General features: G+C 44.9%; 1 protein-coding gene across 1 annotated transcript in view; it reads right to left on the bottom strand.

Annotated features, from left to right (window-relative positions):
* The window catches only part of MOSPD2 (motile sperm domain containing 2), a 980,078-nt gene that overhangs the window by 917,783 nt on the left and 43,356 nt on the right, over window positions 1-18,939 (bottom strand). Inside the window, exon 2 of the mRNA XM_044071848.1 lies at window positions 14,369-14,455. Coding sequence (XP_043927783.1) covers window positions 14,369-14,455 — 87 coding nt within the window. The remainder of the gene's footprint in view (window positions 1-14,368; window positions 14,456-18,939) is intronic.

Genomic DNA, 18,939 nt, shown 5'->3' with positions numbered 1-18,939 from the left:
GACGTCAGGAAAGAAAGCGACAACAACCGACGCCGGACCTAGACTTTGGAATTCGGCTGACCGAGGACTCGCCTGACGGCAGAAAACCCATCTGTGATTACTGCAGCTGTATGCACGATGAACATCCATAAGGCTTTTTTTTTTTTTTAATTATGTTCGTAAGCTCAGGGGAAACTCTCAGCAATGTGCTGAGTTAATCATGAACAACACCTTCACCCACAGCCTGAAACTATAGCAAACCTGTTGGCCAACAAGTTCAGTTTAAACTTCTCACCTCCTACCATACCCAAAGAAATACCAGCAACCATCCCTCGTACTGGTCATTACAAAGGACCTGGTCTCTACTGTGCCCACTAAAGCCACAAACACAGCCTCCATGGGTCCAGACAACATTCTAGGATGATTCTTAAATAGCTTAAAACAGAATCTATCAGGGCCACTAGAAACCCTCTTTAACCACAGCCTCTGGATGGGCTTTGTCCCAGGAAAAATGGAGGACTGCAATAGTCGTTCCTCTGAATAAGGGAGACACCACCAAGTGACCCAGGGAACTACAGACCCATAAGCTTGACCAGTCTTATCTGCCAGGCCATGGAGAGAATCATGGACCTGAACAACGACAAAGGAAATCTCCAAACACTGAACCAGACCCAATCTGGCTTTCTGAAAGGGAGGTCTCATCTGGTGAAATTCTTCGAGAAAGTCACCAGGGCAATGGATGAGGGTAAAAATTGTATATATTTCTTATCTAAACCTGGCCAAAGCTTCTGACATAATCCTCCACTTGGGGATCACAAAGCTGGGCATAAATCCCTACATTTGGGATTAAAGATAACCTTAGTGAGTTAGGCATAAATTCCTATATCATCAGATGGATAGCAAACTGACTCACTGACAGGACACTTGTCCAGACAGGCGAATCCACTTCCGATAGGAAACCTGTTACTAGCGGTGTCTCACAGAGTTCATTGTTGGAACCCTTCCAGTTTGGTATATACTTCTCTGAAGTGAAGGCCAATGTTGGGGGCATCTAGCTCACCATGTTCACTGACAACTGTAAGCTAGGAGTAATCCCCAAATCCCTGAATGATGCTGACATCCTACAAAAAGGCCTCAAAATGACATACTGGTGCCAAAACTATGGTATGAGACATAATGTTAAAAAATGTGTTATCATACCCTTCAGTAAATCAGATATCCCTACAAATTATAATACTGATAGCACACACATAAAAGTAGACTCATTGGTAAAGGACCTAAGAAAGTACAGTTGTGCAAGATCTTACCATAACGGTAGATGTCCTTCTCTTCACTTTTTTCAGTATTCCTTACAATAGGGATCCCCTGCCAAGGGCAGCCTGATGTCTGGCCAGTATACCAAAGCCTTTAGGTTACTTTAAGGTATGTCATATGTCACATGTATCTTCCCTTGTATAGCATAGGGCATAAAGGTGATGTCTGGACATACCATCCTCAGAACAGACAGCCCTAGTAGGAACACCAGTCCAAACAGCAGAGAGGTAACAAGTACATCCAGAAGAGAAAAGGACCACAGGGAGGGAGTGAATACTGCAACAGTGAAGAGAAGGGCATCTACTGTTATGGTAAGATCTTACACAACTGTACCATATCCTATTTCACTGTTACAGCATTCCTTACAAAAGGGGAGTGCAAAAGCTCAGGAAGAAGAAAGGGAGGGGGAAGGACCAACAGAGCTTAATAGGAACTCATGAAGAATGGCCCTAACAAAGCCAGCACTAGCTCTAGATATCCCCTCCAACTTAAGGTGCTTGGTAAATGTACGCAAAGAAGTCCAGGTAGCTGTATCAAGAATATTTAGTATCCAAACCCTTGAACACACACCAGAAGAAGCCACAGCTCTACTGGAATGATCCTTAGCAGAAGAAGAAAGACTCTTACCATGAAATAAATGGCTTTAGAAATCCAAGAAAAAAACAAAAAAAAAAATTTTTTGCTTGGACACAGCCACCCCTAAGGATCTAGGATTAAAGGAAACAAACACCTCATCAGATGTATGAAAAAAGTCTTAGTCTTATCCAAATAAAATCAGAGTTGTCTATGCACATCCAACATGTGCAGCACCTTCCCACTAGCAGACTGTGGAGAAGGGAAAAAAGTGGGCAAATGAGTAGACTGATTGAGACAACTCATTCAATACTTTGGACATAAAAGGAGGAACAGTACGAAGGGACACCCTGTCCTTATGGAACACTAAAGGAAGACACACCATAAGGGCTTGAAGCTCAGACACCGGTCTGGCAGGAGTAAGGGCTAACAAAAGTACAGCCTTCCAAGAACAATGTAGTAAGGTAGCTGAAGCTGCTGGGTCAATTTTTCCAAAACAAAATTATGACCCCAGGTAAAAGGAACAGGCTTCCTGGGAGGCCTAATATGAAGGAAAGAAATTGTTTAGCTTCAAATTTAGAAGCTAAAGGAGATGAAGAAGGCAGGCAAATGGAACAGGACTTATGCTCATGAGAAGCACAGAGACAAAAATAAGCACTGCTTGTGATGGTCGTCATGGGGAATCTGCCTCCCGCACTGGCATTTACCCTTTCTGGATGACATGAACCCCCAAAAAACAGAGAGAGAGAGACAAGAGCAAAAACCCCAATGGGGCACTTATCTGAAATGGCTTGGTGAACCAGCAAATGAAGCAGGCGTTCAGACTGGCAGCAAAGAAGTTCTGAGGACAGTACGTCCGAATGTCACCTTTATGCCCTACACTATATGCAGGGAGCATGAGTGTGACATACTATGTTGTACCTTAAAGCTACCTAAAGGCTTTAGTTTACTGGCTGGACTTTGGGCCGCCCTTGGCAATGTATCCCTAGTGTTAGGAATAATGTAACACTGAAATGGGAGGACATCACAGATAGACAGTAACCTAAACTTTGACCACCAGGTAGTTACAGTAGTGAGGAAATCCTTCTGTGTGGCTCAACTTATACGTAAAGGCATGGTGTCAAGGGAAGTTATGGTGCCATTGTACTTGGCCCTCATCAGGCCCATAATTGAGTATAATGCTGCCTTCTGCATGTAACTAGCCAGGCACTTACACCAACTGGAGTGTCCCTAGAGGCTTCTCACTAAAAAATACAAAGCATAAGATGCACGTCTTATGTGGACAGACTAAAGACCCTATCCATCTACTCAGTCTCATATAATTTGCTAATGCCTGACATACAAGGTATTTCTCTGATCCAGCCCTGATGAAAATGTTGCACATTCACAAGAAAAAGAATGCAAAGATTACACATTCCATGAACCTGAACCTTATTTGTGACAGAACTTGCTGGAGAGACAATTTGTATTAAAAAGGCTACCTAGTCTATGGAATGAAACTTCCCATCTTTGCAAAACAAAGCCCAGGTTCCATACTGGCAATAACACGTCAACTTTCCAGGTATCTTACTGGCAGCTCCATTTCTAGCATAGGTGAATTAACTAGAGTTGCACACTGGGGATCTGATCTTATACCGGTACTGGTCTTCCTTCCTTTAGGTCCGATTTTTTATTCGAATGATACACTGCTGCTTAACCAAAAAAAAAAAAAAAAACTGCAAAATTCCTTACACATACCAGTAATGGACCCAGTTTAGCAGACAATGAGCCAGGTATTTCAGGGCAAGTACCAAGGCCTTTAATCATCATCATTTACGTTACACACACACACACACACACACACACACACACACACACACACACACAGTAAACTGACTCTTAAAACTAAAACTTAGCCTAATACGCCCTGCCCAATGCCTCATTAAATTATTTTGCAAATACTACAGTAAATCAAACAGTTAAGGAGATAAAATGGAATATTTTATTATCAGACCCCAGAAAGTGCAATGGTTTTACTCCTGCAAACTTAAAATGGCTTCCTGTTGCATGCAAAGCAATGCAACTTCTCTCCACTTTCTTTTAACAAATCACATATGTGAAGTCATCATTATACCTAAAACTAGAAGTCAGAAATCTTGCCTACAATTTTCTAACAAATAAGGATGAATGTTGTACCTCTCACAATACCACATTTTGAGAGAACCAGAAAACAACATCCCTGAAGAAGTAAAACAGCAGCAATAGAGGAAAATCCCAGGATGCAAAGAAACTCCCTTACCAGCCTCAGTAAAAAGCTGAGATCCCTCATAAAATCACCCAAAGCTAGTTATGAAAATAAAATTGTCAAAGATTCCAAAGACAACCACAAGGCATTCTATAACTATGTCAAGAATCTAAATGGCAATGCTCAGATCTGCTTTGAGCTACAACAGAATGGCATTAAATATACTGATCCCAAGGATATTGCCAATATCCTGGCAGATCAATTCAGTGCCAACTTCACCTCCCTCTCACCCCCTAAACGGCCCACCTCAATACCGGAAGATTGCCAAATTCCGGTAATAACGGCCACACAGGTAAAAAACACACTCACCAAAGGTAAGAATACAGCATCCATGGGACCAGATGACATCCCGGGCTGTGTATTACATGAACTACAAAATGAACTGGCACCTCACCTAAGTGTTATGTTTAATCATAGCCACACCACAGGCTTCACACCCACTGAGTGGCGCACAATTAGAAGTTATGTACTCACCATAACGTTCCATCTGAGTAGGTGTATTCATTTGTCTGCAACCTGTGGGTTATGGATCCGATATCGGATCCGAACCGGCATGGTTTTCCAGCTATGGATCCGAGCTCTCAGCTCCTCCCCTCACCCATAATGCCCTGCTCTCCCTACATGACCTCAGATCGAGTTTGCCATCAATAAAAATACCCTAAAAAAGGGTAACACATAATATGCAGGAAACTGACAAGGCCAGGGGGATAGGAGGGCGGGATGGTTGCAGACAAATGAATACACCTACTCAGATGGAACGTTATGGTGAGTACATAACTTCTAAATCTGAAGTAGGAGATTCATTTGTCTGCAACCTGTGGGACAGAGTCCCCAGCTACCTGAATCTTGGGCGGCCATCATGGAAGGATATTCCGAAGCACCGCGGAGCCAAAGGATGCTCTACCTCTAGATGTAATATCCAACTTGTAGTGGGAAATAAAGGTATGAGATGAAGCCCAAGTGGCTGCTGAACAAATATCATCCAGAGGAATCCTAGCTTTAAAGGCCGCTGAAGTAGAAACTGACCGGGTTGAATGGGCATGTACTCCCTCCGGTGTGGGCCTTCCAGAAGCTTGATAAGCCAATAAGATGCACTGCGAAATCCAGCGTGATAAGGAGACTTTGGAAATGGGTTTACCCAAATTGAATTTAACAAAGGAAATAAACAACTGGTCGGATTGCCTATGACCAGCTGTCCTGTTCAGATAACATCTAAGTTGCCTGTGAACATCTAAGGAATGTAGCTTGTATTCACCTTTGTTTTGATATTTAGGAAAGAAAACAGGGAGGTTAATGGATTGATTAATATTTGCTTCAGAAGCTACCTTAGTTAGAAAAGACGGGTTGGTCCTGAGGTATACACGGTCCGGATGAAAGACCAAGTAAGGAGGCTTAACGGATAAGGCTTGAAGTTCTGAAACTCTTTTGGCCGAGGTAATGGCTACTAAAAAGGCCGTCTTGAAAGATAATAATTTTAAATCCACCGTAGCCGCAGGTTCGAAGGGGGGAGCGGTCAAGGCCTGAAGAACCAATGATAGGTCCCAAGGAGGAACCACTTGCTTTACAGGGGGTCTGAGGAGAAAAGTACCTTTTAGAAAAATCTTACACAATTTGGCAGACATCAGTGGACTGGAGTCTTGACCAATATGATAGTGAGAAATTGCCGCAAGTTGCACTTTGACCGTGGAACTGCTGGCACCATCATTAAAAAGAGTGGTTAGGAAGTCAAGCACCAGAGGAAGGGGAACTGTGAAGGGGTCTAGACCTTGCCGCTCCGCCCATATGGAGAACCGTTTCCACTTGTGGCGGTAAACTTTCCTGGTAGATGGTTTATGAGCCGCTACCAGGATGGCCTTAACTGGAGACGAAATACCGGGAGTCCTGATTAGGAGTGGAACTGGAGCAGCCAAGCAGTCAGCTTCAGGTTGTCCAGATTCGGGGTTGATAGATGGGATGGGTGAGATATCAGATCCGGAATGGGATCTAGAATCCAAGGAGGATTCACCGAGTGAGACCTTAGGAAAGGGAACCAGATCTGTCGAGGCCAGAATGGGGAAATGAGAATCATTCTGCACCCCAATCGAGAGGCTTTCTGAAGAACTTGGAGCATCAGAGGCAAAGGGGGGTAAGCATAAAGAAGACCGGGGGGCCAAGCATGCACCAGAGCGTCTCTTGGGGTATCTCCGGGAGGAGGGATTAGAGCGAAAAAACTGTCGCACTTGGTGCTTGAGGGAGACGCAAAGAGATCGCAACAAGGAGTTCCCCACCGTGCGAAGATGCGTTTCGCTACCTGAGCATTGAGAGACCACTCGTAAGGGGAGAGAATGGTGCGACTGAGTTTGTCCGCAAGGATGTTGGACCGACCCGGAATATGCGTTGCGATGAGAAAGCGGTTGGTGGAGATTGCCCATTCCCACACTCTCATGGCTTCTCGACAAAGAGGGTAAGACATGGTTCCCCCCTGTTTGTTGATATACCAGACGACAGACATGTTGTCCGACTGAATTGCAATAGTCCCCAAGGGAAGAAAGACCTGTAGTGCTTGCAACGCTAAGAGCACTGCTCTCATCTCTAGAACATTGATATGCAGTAAGGTCTCTGAATCGTTCCACGTGCCTTGGACCGTCCGGCCTGCAAAATGCCCCCACCCCCACCCGAGGCGGGAGGCGTCCGTGGTCACCGTGGCGAGAGGGGGAAAAGCACAAAAGGGGCGGCCTCCATGGAGATGTGAGTGGAGCCACCACAGGAGGGACCGCTTGCAAGCCTTGCTGATCGCAATGGGATGATGCATAGGAAGAGCAAGATAAGACCACTGAACTAGGAGTGTCCATTGAAGGACCCGCATATTGAACCTGGCGAGAGGAAGAAGAGCTATCGCTGCTGCCATGGACCCTAGAGCCCTCAGGACCAACTCTGCTGGAACTGAGCTGGAGTGGAGGATGGCCCGCACCTGGAGCTGCAGATTCTGAATTCTGTCCGCAGTGAGGAAAGGCTCTTAACCGTCTCGTGTCTAACCTGGCACCTATAAAATCTATGAACTGCGTAGGGGCTAGGTTGGACTTTTCTGCATTTATTGTGATGCCCAGACGGGGAGCTAGATGGAGAAGGGAATCTCGCGCCAATAACAGTAGATGCCTTGTTGGAGCGGTGAGGAGCCAGTCGTCCAGGTAAGGGAAGACCTGTACCCCCTGAAGCCTCAGGTGGGCCGCTACCACTGCTAATACTTTGGTGAACACCCTGGGGGCTGTGGTGAGACCAAAGGGAAGGACCCGGAATTGGTAGTGACTGGCTCCCAGCCGGAAGCGGAGAAACCTCCTGGAGCGTCTGTCCATTAGGACATGGTAGTACGCATCCTTGAGGTCTATAGAGCACATCCAGTGATTTTCTCCCAGAAGGGGGAGAATGGACTGTAAGGTAACCATTCGGAACTTCTCCTTGGGAACTGCCAGGTTCAAGAATGAAAGGTCTAATATTGGTCTTAGATCCCCCGTCTTTTTTGGCACTAAAAAGAACCTGGAGTAGAACCCTGATCCGATCTGGTCTGGGGGGACGGGCTGGATGGCTCTTTTCTTTAGCAGATGGCCAATTTCTGCTAAAGCGGCCTCCCACTGACCGGGTGGAACGTCGGGGAGGGACTTCAATTTTGGAATGTGATGAAATGGGATGCGGTAACCTCTGGATATGATGCGGAGGACCCAGCGGTCTGATGTTATGGACTCCCATGCCACTAGGTGCTCCGAAAAACGTCCCCCGACTGCCTCCAGAGTGGAGCAGCCGGGCAACCCTTCAGGGCTGCTGCGCGGGCCGTTCAGAGAAAGGTTCTCTGGACCTGAAGTTCCTGGGAGCCCCTCTGCCCCTGGGGCGGCGTCCTCCCTGTCCTCCTCTGCCACGGAAGGACTGGTTGTCCGGAGCGGGTTGGGACTGCTGCGACTTCCGGAACCACATCTTCTTCTGGCCCTTTTGGTTCCTAGAATAGGGCCTCTGGGGCACAAAGAAGTGGATTCCGACGGCAGACAGCGTCTTCCCGTCCTTCCCGCTCTGGGTCAAAGTATCGCGAACAGTTTTGCCAAAAAGGGCAGAACCATCGAAGGGAGCGTTCGTGAATGACGCCTTGAAGGGCTCCGTGAAATCGCAATGACGGAGCCAGGCCTGACGTCTAGTAACTAGGCCTGTCCCTGCGGCTCTAGCGGCTCCCTGCGTAGCATGGGACAGTAACCGCATAGAGGTATTAGTCACGGACCTGAGAGTGGCCATACGGGTGGAGTGCAACAATTTGTCCTCCTCCGACATGGACTCTGGGGGGGATGCAGCGTATTCCTTGATAAGATCGCGCTGCATCCTAATCACATGTGCCAGGTAGTTCAGCGCCCTCACTGAAAAGGTCACTGAACTAAACATTCGCTTCCCCAAGCGGTCCATCATCCGAGACTCCTTGCTCGGGGGGTGGACTGAGGGGCTCTCTTGAGCAAGTTCCCTCTTGGTGGCTGCCGCCGTCAACATGGCATCTACCGGAGGCCCCTTACTCCAGTGGGCACGGTCAGCCAGGGGACTAAGTATACGGTCTGGCCTTTTTGGGATTGGCTCCACGGTGTCCGGGTCCTTCCACGCCCTGGTGGTAATCAGGTCCACCAGGGGGTCGGCAGGAGGGGACACCCAAGAGGTAGACGGACCCACTTCAAATGCCTCCAAGAACACGGACTCGTCCGAGGAAGACTTGGGGGCAGACCACCCCCCCCCTTATGCGAAGCATTTCCATGATGTCTCCAAAGGAGACATCCTCGGGGGGTGATCTTGGGGAGCCTTCCCCTTCCACCAAATCCGTGTCTTCTGTGAGAGACTCGGGGGAGTCTATGTGCCTCCTTTTGCACGTATGCTTGCGAGGGGCATCCTCCGGGGGGCTGTCAGAGGACCCCTCGCAAGCGGTGTCATGTTCCAAGGGAACAACTTGGGGCAAAGGAGCGGGCTGTCCCAGTGGCCGGATGGTGGAAGCCTGGCCCAGTGCAGATGGAGTGCGGGACGGAGCCGAAGCAAGTGCCGGGGGTCCGGAAACCCTCAACAGGGCCCTCTCCACTACATCAAAAGCCGAGGGGGAGCCGACCTCGACCAAAGGATCCGATAATCGGCTCCCCCTAGGATCCGAAGAGTGGATCGGAGCCGGCACCGAAGCACTCGGATCCGAGGGGACAGTACGCTCCGACACAGACTGCGCCGAAGGAGCACTGATCCCCCCGGACCCGAAGCTCGGATCCAGGCTCCGAGAGGTCGGATCCGAAGTACCCAGTACTATCGGCGCCGACCCACCCCCGGCTCCGAAGCTGCTCGGCTCCAACTGCTCCGAACCCGGGTAGCGGGTCGGAGAAGAAGCTATAGGTTTAAAGAAAGGGGTCGAGCTCCCCCCCAGGGGGGGGGGGGGCAAGAGCACTCCCATCTGCATCTGGGCCTGGATGAACCTTCTCATCATCTGGTCCAGATCAGCATCAGATAAACTGTACGTGGATCTCGACGAGGCTACCGAGGTAGGCCTTGAGTGCCTCCTCGATAGCCTCGACGGAGATCGGGTCTCCTCCTCCTCAGGTCCCGGAGAGAAGCACACAGGAGACCGGAGCCGAGGAGGGGGAGAACCAGCAGACAAGGAGGCTGGAGGAGAAGCCCGCTTGGCAGGCGGGGCCGAGACAGAGGTCTCGGCCCGCCGCTTATGGTGCTTCTCCCTCCGGTTCTTCTTTCTTGCTTCCCTCTCCTCCAAACCACTAGAGGGAGGTTGAGTCCCAGGGCGAGGAGGGGGAGCCGGAGAGGAGGGAACCGTAGACACAGTACCCCCCGAAGGAGCGGTAGCCGAAGCCGAGTCCAGGGGCAAAAGTCCCGCCAGGACCAGCTTCGACCTCCGCTCCTTCAATGCCCTGGGGTTGAACCCTGCACAAATGGAACATCCAAGGCATCGAACGCACCGAGTGTGGCCATCAGCAGGGGAAAGCTTATGGCCACACTCGGAGCACTTCGAGAAAATTGCCTTAGGGGCCATATCAGACATAACTAAAGTCTTTTTTTTTTTTTTTTTTTTTTAAAGAAAAAGACAAACAATAAGTGCTAACTAGCACACACACAGGCCCCAAACAGCACACACAAACAAAACTCCGAACCAGCGAGGGGAGGGAATTAAAATAAAATTTTAAAATTAAGAATTTTAAACCAAAACTATCAAAACACTAAAGGGAACCTAATACAATCACTCAAAACTAACTACAAAAATGTAATAAAATGCTTTATAAAGGATTTATAAAGACTTAGCTGAAGAGCTCAGACGATCCAATCTGGTTACCAGCGCGGCAAACTAGATCTGAGGTCATGTAGGGAGAGCAGGGCATTATGGGTGAGGGGAGGAGCTGAGAGCTCGGATCCACAGCTGGAAAACCATGCCGGTTCGGATCCGATATCGGATCCATAACCCACAAGTTGCAGACAAATGAATCTCCTACTTCAGATCTACAGTTATCCCACTCCACAGGGGGATCCACCTTGGATCCAAGGAACTACTGCCCTATCAGTCTGACGAGCCTGATCTGCAAGGCCAGGGAACGTATTATCATGGAACTTATAAACAAAGACATTGGCAACCTTCAAACACTGGACCCCACCCAGTTTGGGTTTGTGAAGGGCTGATCTTGTCTCCTGAACCTGAATGACTTCTTTGAATCAGTCTCGAGCCATGGACGAGGGTAAGGCAGTCCACACAGCCTATTTGGACCTTGCCAAGGCCTTTGACACCATCCTCCACTCTGGAATCATAGATAGACTTACTAAGCTGAGCATTAATTCCTACGTCACTCAATGGATTGCCAACTGGCTTAATGATATAACCCACAAAGTAAAAGTATCCGACTCAAAATCAAGCTCCAGACAAGTGACAAGTGGAGTACCTCAAGGTTCAGTCCTGGGACCCCTCTTGTTTGGCATCTACTTCTCTGAAGTACAGGCCAACACTAAGGGACTCTGGCTAACACAGTTTGCAGATGACTGCAAACTGGGAGCCATTATTGAATCCCCAAATGATGTGGATACTTTAAAAAAGGGCCTTACAAAAACAAATGCTTGGTGCCAGAGCCATGGGCTCAAGCTCAATGCCAAGGAATGTATAGTTATCCCCTTTGGGAAAAAACATGTACCCATGAATTACCACATAGGTGGCAGTTCATTAAACAATGAAAGTGTGATGAGAGACTTAAAAGACACAGGTGGACAGTGGTCTCACATTCGATACATATCGCCACAACAGTCAGGAAATCCTTCTATGTGGCACACCTCATCACCAAGGGCTTTTCATCCAGAAAAAAGGAGGTTATTGTCCCAATGTACTCATCCCTCATTAGACCCATTATAGAATACAATGCCCCATTTGGTATGTACCTCTCAAGACATCTGCAACAAGTGGAAAGGCAGCAGAAATACCACACTAAAAGAATCACAGGCCTAAAGTAGATGACCTACGCTGACAGCCTTAAAAAACTCCAGCTATACTCTGTCATATATCGTCTACTCAGAGTCGATCTCTGCTTAACATAAAAGGCCATGTCAAACCCAGAGCTACTGGACATGCGACACAAAGAAATCCCAAACCCTCAGAGCCACACCATCCAGGGATCTAAACCTTGTCATCACAATAAACAAAACATGCTAAAGGGATAGGTTCCTGACCCAGAGACTCCCCAGACTCTGGAACAGACTGCCCATACATGTCAAGCAGAGCGCCTCTTTGGCCCTCTTCAAAAGAAACCTTGACGATTAGATGGGAGAAAGGAAATTCACCCCGGGGATCACATCAGTTGCCCTGCTAGACAGGAGTCCAGGGAAGTAAACAGTGTGGGAAGAAATAGCCAGGGAATTGTTAAGGCTAGGCTTGTATAGGCCCTAGGGCAGACAGCCTAGTACCAACCTATGAAGTACTGAAAGATATCCATACAAAGCTTAAAGAAGTGTCTGTGTCTGTGTGTGTGTCTGTCTGTGTGTGTGTCTGTCTGTGTGTGTGTCTGTCTGTGTGTGTGTCTGTCTGTGTGTGTGTCTGTCTGTGTGTGTGTCTGTCTGTGTGTGTGTGTCTGTGTGCGCACGCGCGCAAAATAATTCTCCAAGAGTGGATGTGTCAAGCTACTTGGGCAGGGACACGAAGCATGGGTTGGGCACAGAGAGTGCTGGAGGTCTCTGCTTGGCCACTCAGTGGAGATTTCAACTCTATAGCTGTGCCAGAGGAGAGTCTTACTGGGGATCTGGAGAAAGAGGGAGAAACCAGCCTCAGAGTAACTGTGGTCTCTGTGTGCTCTTAACGGAAATTGCACTTGATGCAGTGAGCTGCATCTGGAAATAGTGTCTGTCTGCGTGTCTGTCTGTGCCCGAGTGTACCTGTCATCCTCCCCACTGGTGCTAGTGGGTGAGGATCAAGTCTCCTTGATTACTGGGACATTGGTGGGGAGTCACATAAGCGCAGTGTTTTGAGATTCATTAGCATTTAGCACCTTATACATGAAAGGAAAGTTTCCCACTCTCTGAAATGCAGGTTACTCTTAGCAGTTGGCATATAAGGTAAAAGGAAGGTGGATTGAAAGTTTTCTTTGTACATGCACATTGCTTTTCCTGTTTCAGATATATTAACACTTGGCATTTAACACCTTAATGGTGAAAGCACTGCATTTTTTCTAACACATATATTAATTCAGCAAAATAATGATTTTGTAGTATGGAGAAACAGTTAAAATGACGTAACACATATACTAATTCAGCAAAAGAATGCATTTGAAGTATGAAAACACAGTTAAAATGACACGTGCATTTAAGTTGTTGCAATTGTTCCACACTAGAAATGGAAGGTTGAGAGCTATGGAGCTATAGTATTTATGAACTGTTTGAACACTTATACGAACAGTATTTGATACTGGTCTTTGATTTTTGGGCCTTTTGTCATCCTTTCCGTTTTGTCCCAATTTCTTTTGCTATGAGCTACATCTCAGAAGCAGCCACAAAAGACTCTGCTAATGGATTATACGTTTACAGGCTGATAAGCCCCCTAGTCTAAATAGTAAAGTTTCATTAAAACCTTTTCTAAAATCTAGATGTTTGAAACATTAGGTTTCCGATGTGTGGATTCACACAGACATAATTGTATATATATATGTACTCAGGAGGTCTCTGTGGCTTTTATTCTTAATTGCTTTTAATTGTTTTAATTATGCTACCTTGATTGTGCCTATATAAAAGGGTATGCTTTCTGTTAGCAACTGAAGTCTGATGAAGCGGTTATGCTGAACCACGAAAGTGCTTACTTTTGGTCCTTTTAACAATAAATATACATTTTATTTATCTGCCGTGAGTGACCGAGGTTTCTATTTTTGATTATTCTTATATATTTTATTACCTTTATTGGTCACTTTCCTTGTGGGAGACTGTTTTTATTTCTTCAATGAAACAGTTGTGTCCGCCATTGTGCAAACTTTAAAATGAAATCTAATACCTTGTATGTGACATGGTTTCAGAATTATTAATGCAAATATGAACAAGGAATTTTTGAATTCTAGGGGCATCAGTAGGATGCAACTGTGGAAAAGCCTAGCGGTGTTACTAGGCTGTAATTAAATGAAGCTCCCTGGACTTCTACAGTATTATTTTTTCCAGTAATTCTGTCCTGGAATTAGAAGTCAAAATCTGAGTTTGAGGTTTTCCACAAGAACAAATTAAACTCCACAGACAGTAATGGGAGAAAAGAAGAACTCCAGAGAAGAGAGATGTAAAGGAGAAACCTTAACCAATGAGACAGTCCCAAGATTCCAGAGATTGTTTCAAGCTTAAGTGTCTACAAATGGCATGCTATAGTGACTGCCTTTCTCGTGAAATGCTACAGTGAGTGTGGAAGACATCTTTATTAACAATTCTGCTGAAGGCTAGCCTCAAAGATAGGAAGGAGGAGAATATACACTTTAAATATTACTTTTTAGTAACATTCAGAAATATGTAATTACAGCACAGCAGAAACAAAACTAAAACACACAGCATTACCCTGTTGAAATGAGTTCTGATAACCCTAGCAATGAAGGAACACACACTAATACCATTACAGACAAAAACATTATAATAAAAATATGTTAGCATGCACTGATGTCTTTTATTTCACTCTGAAACAGATCCACTAATTTCTGAACTGCTCAGTTTTGAAAACAGCAAAACATTTACTTCACTTACACAGCTTGTTTCCTTCTTTGTCATAACCATGTAAGAATACAGATCCAGTCTCCAATACCCATGAGGGGAGGGATGATTCACATAAGTCTGTAAAGCAAACAAAGTTTAAGCTTTTGTCAAAATTAAAGACAACTGGAAACATGAGCTAAATACAAACCAGATAAACAGGATGACAACTCTGCAGATGATTGTGACGACTCTTGATGGATACAACTTATGCATGGCATTTGCTGCCTTAACTACAGACTTGCATGCGGAAAGTGTTTTACAGCACTCAGTGGCAACTATGTGAAAAGGATGTAATCAAACTGATGCTGATAACGGATACAAAATATGGGAAGCTCCTCTCCTCAAAAGCACTTCGAGTCAAACAACACTACCTAGGCTGAACTGCATCAGTAAATAACAGTATAGTTTGCATCTAAAGCCAGACATATTACTGAAGAAAAACTTTTGCCACATTCTTCTCCTTGTGGCAGTTAATACATGTAAAGGCATACAGGGTTTGAAACATTATGTCAAAAAGTGCATTTCCTCTAGAAAAATGGAGACAGTGAAAACTTTCCTAGTGCCCTGGTAAAATTTCCCCACACAAAAAAAAACTGCTTGGTAGGCAGCACAGCAATCGAACACCCAGGCAAGTCTTCCTTTCAGCACACCCCAAATAATTCTGTTACACCGAGTTAGCATGTCAGTGCACAGCTTTCCTTTCCTTGCAATTTATAACCCACTGTTACTCATTTCCAGGAAGCAGAACCTTAACATATTTCAGAGTCAAAGCAGTCTTACATTCCATAGGTATGACATTATGCGTAAATGTATTAATGAATTACTTTTTTGCAATAAATTCTTTAATGTTGTACATCCTCGAGACAAAACTGGTTGGCCACACATAAAAGAAACGAAAAAAAGCTTAAACCAGACAAAATGAACATTTTTTTCAAAAGGAACAAGCTCCTTCTACACTCCACACACCCTTAATTGTATTAACTTTACAACTGCAAAACAAAAAGCAAGACCAATTAACTTTGCACTACTACTGGTATACAAACAGAAACTGCACCAGTAGTCATGATTTCCTAGGGAAAACTGATTAGCGGGTTGCACAACACAATCAAAATCAACATGTTTAAATTCATTTACATTCATCCAATGTGCAGAGTACATGTGCATAGGATTATGGAACTTCGGAATAACAACGCAATAAAGTCTCAAAAATCATTTATTCCATAACAATACCAATCCTCAAGTTGCATCCCCTACTTTTCTTAAAGTGCAAACTGGGTCAAGTCCAGGTATATATTTGTAGATACCTATCCAAATATCTAGGTTTAAGCTGAAGGATGCAAAGGTGTCATGTAGCTATACTTGTAGGGGAAGCTTGTTCCCGATTTGGTGTAGACGTTGGGTTAGGAACTTGCCCTTAGGCACATTTAATGTATATATTGGTGATTTATGTGCATAGTTCCAGTATATGTGGAGCTATTAGTCTTGTAAAGATGCAAGACATCAAAGAAGGTAGGGTCCTTAATAGCATGGAACACAAGGCATGTACTTTCTCAAGGGCCTGCAAGATACTGAGTACAAGGAAGGAGATTCAAGCCTCTCCTGGTAGTTCCACAGTTAGTTATTAGCCATGAGGTCCATGAAACCATTGAAAAGCCTAATAAATTTCCCAATTACTCCAAAGGACAGTCTGGTTTATGTACTTGCTCAAGGTCACAAAGTAAATGACAGCTGAGGGAATCAAACCCTGTACCACAAGAAGCAACTTGTTAACAGCTCATAGCCTTAATCTTCTACACCAACTCTCAGACAGCTCAGGGTCTTTAGGCCTGTAGCCTTTCTAGAAAGGAACCTCAGAGGACTTTCCAGTTGCTTGACATGTCTATACAGACACACCCCAGAGGGGGTAATGTTGTTAATCATGGCCTCATTAGGGCTGCATACAAAGTAATTACTTTTTTTGACATGGATGTTATGCCTTTCAACATTAGTTGCAGTGAGCGAAAGGATTTTCTGATTACTGCTATTATACAGTGGTGAGAGAAAATGGAGAGGGGGGGGTGCCAGAGAGTCCAAGCAACATGGTTACTTAGGCTCAGAGCTCTGGACAAAGGAGAGGAAAAGGTAACTCGACCAGCTCCAGGTGAAAAAAAAAAGAGAGAGGATGAAAGATAAAGAGAAAAGGGAATTGGCAGAGTTTAAAGCAGTTCCACAGAACAGCAGCTTTGTAAACTGTTCCAAAAGTTGATGGCAATCACTGCTGATGTAGACCTACTGAGAGAAACAAGAAGCAAAAATAAATAAATAAAAAAAAATCGACAGAAGTAAATAAGTTAAATGAAATAATCCAGGAATTGGAACAGGACATAGCAGCTCTGGGATCAGAAGTGCAGCAACATTGAAAAAGGCTGGCAGAAGTAGAAAAGAAAAAGCTACAATGGCAAACAGGAACACTGAGTGACCTACAAAAACAGATCCAGAAGAAAACATAAGAATAAGAGTGTGTCAAATCACTTCCCAGATACAGAACTGGAAAAAATTACTGGAAACAAGACTTCACTTACCCAGATTACAAGAACAAATATCCACAGAGTTGTTAGATTGGAAGGTGCTGAGGCACACATTAGCATGCCTGCACAGCTATTAAATTGAAAAAATTCTGAAACAAGCCAGAATACTTAAACTGTCATAATAATGCTGGGGGATTATTCTGATTCATTGCATAAACTAAGAAAAGAAACAGTTGACTTGATGGGGCCACTGAAAGCTCAGAGAATTTCTGACTACCCTGCTTCTTAACTGTAAGATGGAAAAGAAAAAAAGACAGGTTCCACACACAGGGAGAAGTATAACCTTCTGTTATGGAGACTGTGAAGCAGAGAAATACATTCAAATATCCCACCAGAAATAGACTGGAACGCAAATTTGCAAAGAGCCAGACAGAAGGCAGAATTACAAGCATCATGGAGAACATCTGATGTAGAGGCACCTGTGGGGGGTAGTAAAAAGGAAGTAAACAAAGTGCGTGCACACACACACAAGTCCGGCAGACAAGATCCTGAACACAGAATTACTGGTGTAAAAAAATGCAGAAGATAGTCAAAGCAGAGATTCAACAGAAGAGGGGAGTCTGATAAGGATCACTGCTGAAGCAGGGGGGAAGAGATACAAGAAGCAAAAGCACATCTCATCAAAGAAGAAATGTTGCAATTGAAGTCTCAGAAAATTCAAACACCCAGTGATAGACATCTGAAGGCTGGGCTGATCAAGGAGTAGAAGGGAAGTAAACCAAAATGGAACAGTAGCAGGAAAACTGGACCAGAGGAGGGAAGCCATCATGAATTGGACATCTTGGTCATACAGGCAGACAGAGAACAAAAGAAATGAGATGGAGTGCAAATGAAAACAAATGTAAATGCACTCTGTAAACTCCACTGTATGCAGGAATTGGGTTAAAACTGCACAAAAAAGGTCACAAAGTGTCAGGACAAAAGGGGGTAAATTACACTGGAAAGGACTAATGGGATATGTGATCATGAGGCACTATTCAAAAGTATTTTTTAAATGCACTATGCTCCAGCAGTAACAGAAATGTAATGGGTAAATGGAGGGGGTACAGATAGACAGATTGCCCTATGATACACCATATTTTATAACATCCAATCAAAAGGGAAAAAAAGTACACAGCAGAAAGAGTAGGATGCAGGGGGATGTGGTACTACTCCACAAGACCAAATTAATGGTAAAAGAGGGAAGGAAGATCATGAGCCCACAGTACTCCCATGGGAAAGCAGGGGCAGCAAGAGGGGAGTGGTCACTCAAGGATTCAGAGGACCTTTACAGCAGGTTCTTTGAAGAATGACGTCAAATAAAAAGAGTGGAAGGGATATCATTGGCAGGAACTTCAGTGTCACACTAGACCCCAAGAAAAACAGGCTGTTTGACAAAAAGTACAGTATAAAGATAAAAAGAGACTTGGAAAGTAACATAAAGAGAAGAAAATGGAGAGATATATCAAGATGCCATGAAAACAGGGAATACATACTTAGCAGAAGCTGGTGATTCTAGCCAATAAACTGAAAAGGATACTAGAAAACAAAGAAACTCTGAATGTGGTGGATGAAACAGAAATGCAAGAAAGACACATACCAATCAATGACAAGAAGGTTAGAAAAAAATGAAGGGGTTAGGATGGAGATGAGCAAGTTACAACTGGCAAGAATAGAATGCAACAGTTACAAAAAAATGATGCGGGACACCATGGAAGAAAACACTAGAAACAAGACAGAACTGAGAAAACACTGGTAGGGTGGAAGAAAAACAGCAGTTTGGGGACAATAGTGAGAAAGGGTGGTTACCAAAGGAAGCAATAGAACAGGAAATAAAACTTGAAGGAGAACTGAGCAGGATACATAGGGAAAGGTGAAAAAAATGGTTTAGACAGAAAAGTACAAAGAACAGAGGCAGCAGTAATAAAAACTGAACTAGAAGGAAAGGTAACAACTGCAGTGGAAAAAGAACAATGATACTGGAAGGACCACCGGTGGATAACCGGAAAGGGATAG

Source organism: Protopterus annectens, chromosome 5.part0 (assembly GCF_019279795.1).
Source record: "Protopterus annectens isolate FY-2018-M chromosome 5.part0, PAN1.0, whole genome shotgun sequence".
Classification (NCBI taxonomy): domain Eukaryota; kingdom Metazoa; phylum Chordata; order Ceratodontiformes; family Protopteridae; genus Protopterus; species Protopterus annectens.
This window is presented reverse-complemented; position numbering and strand designations above follow the sequence as displayed.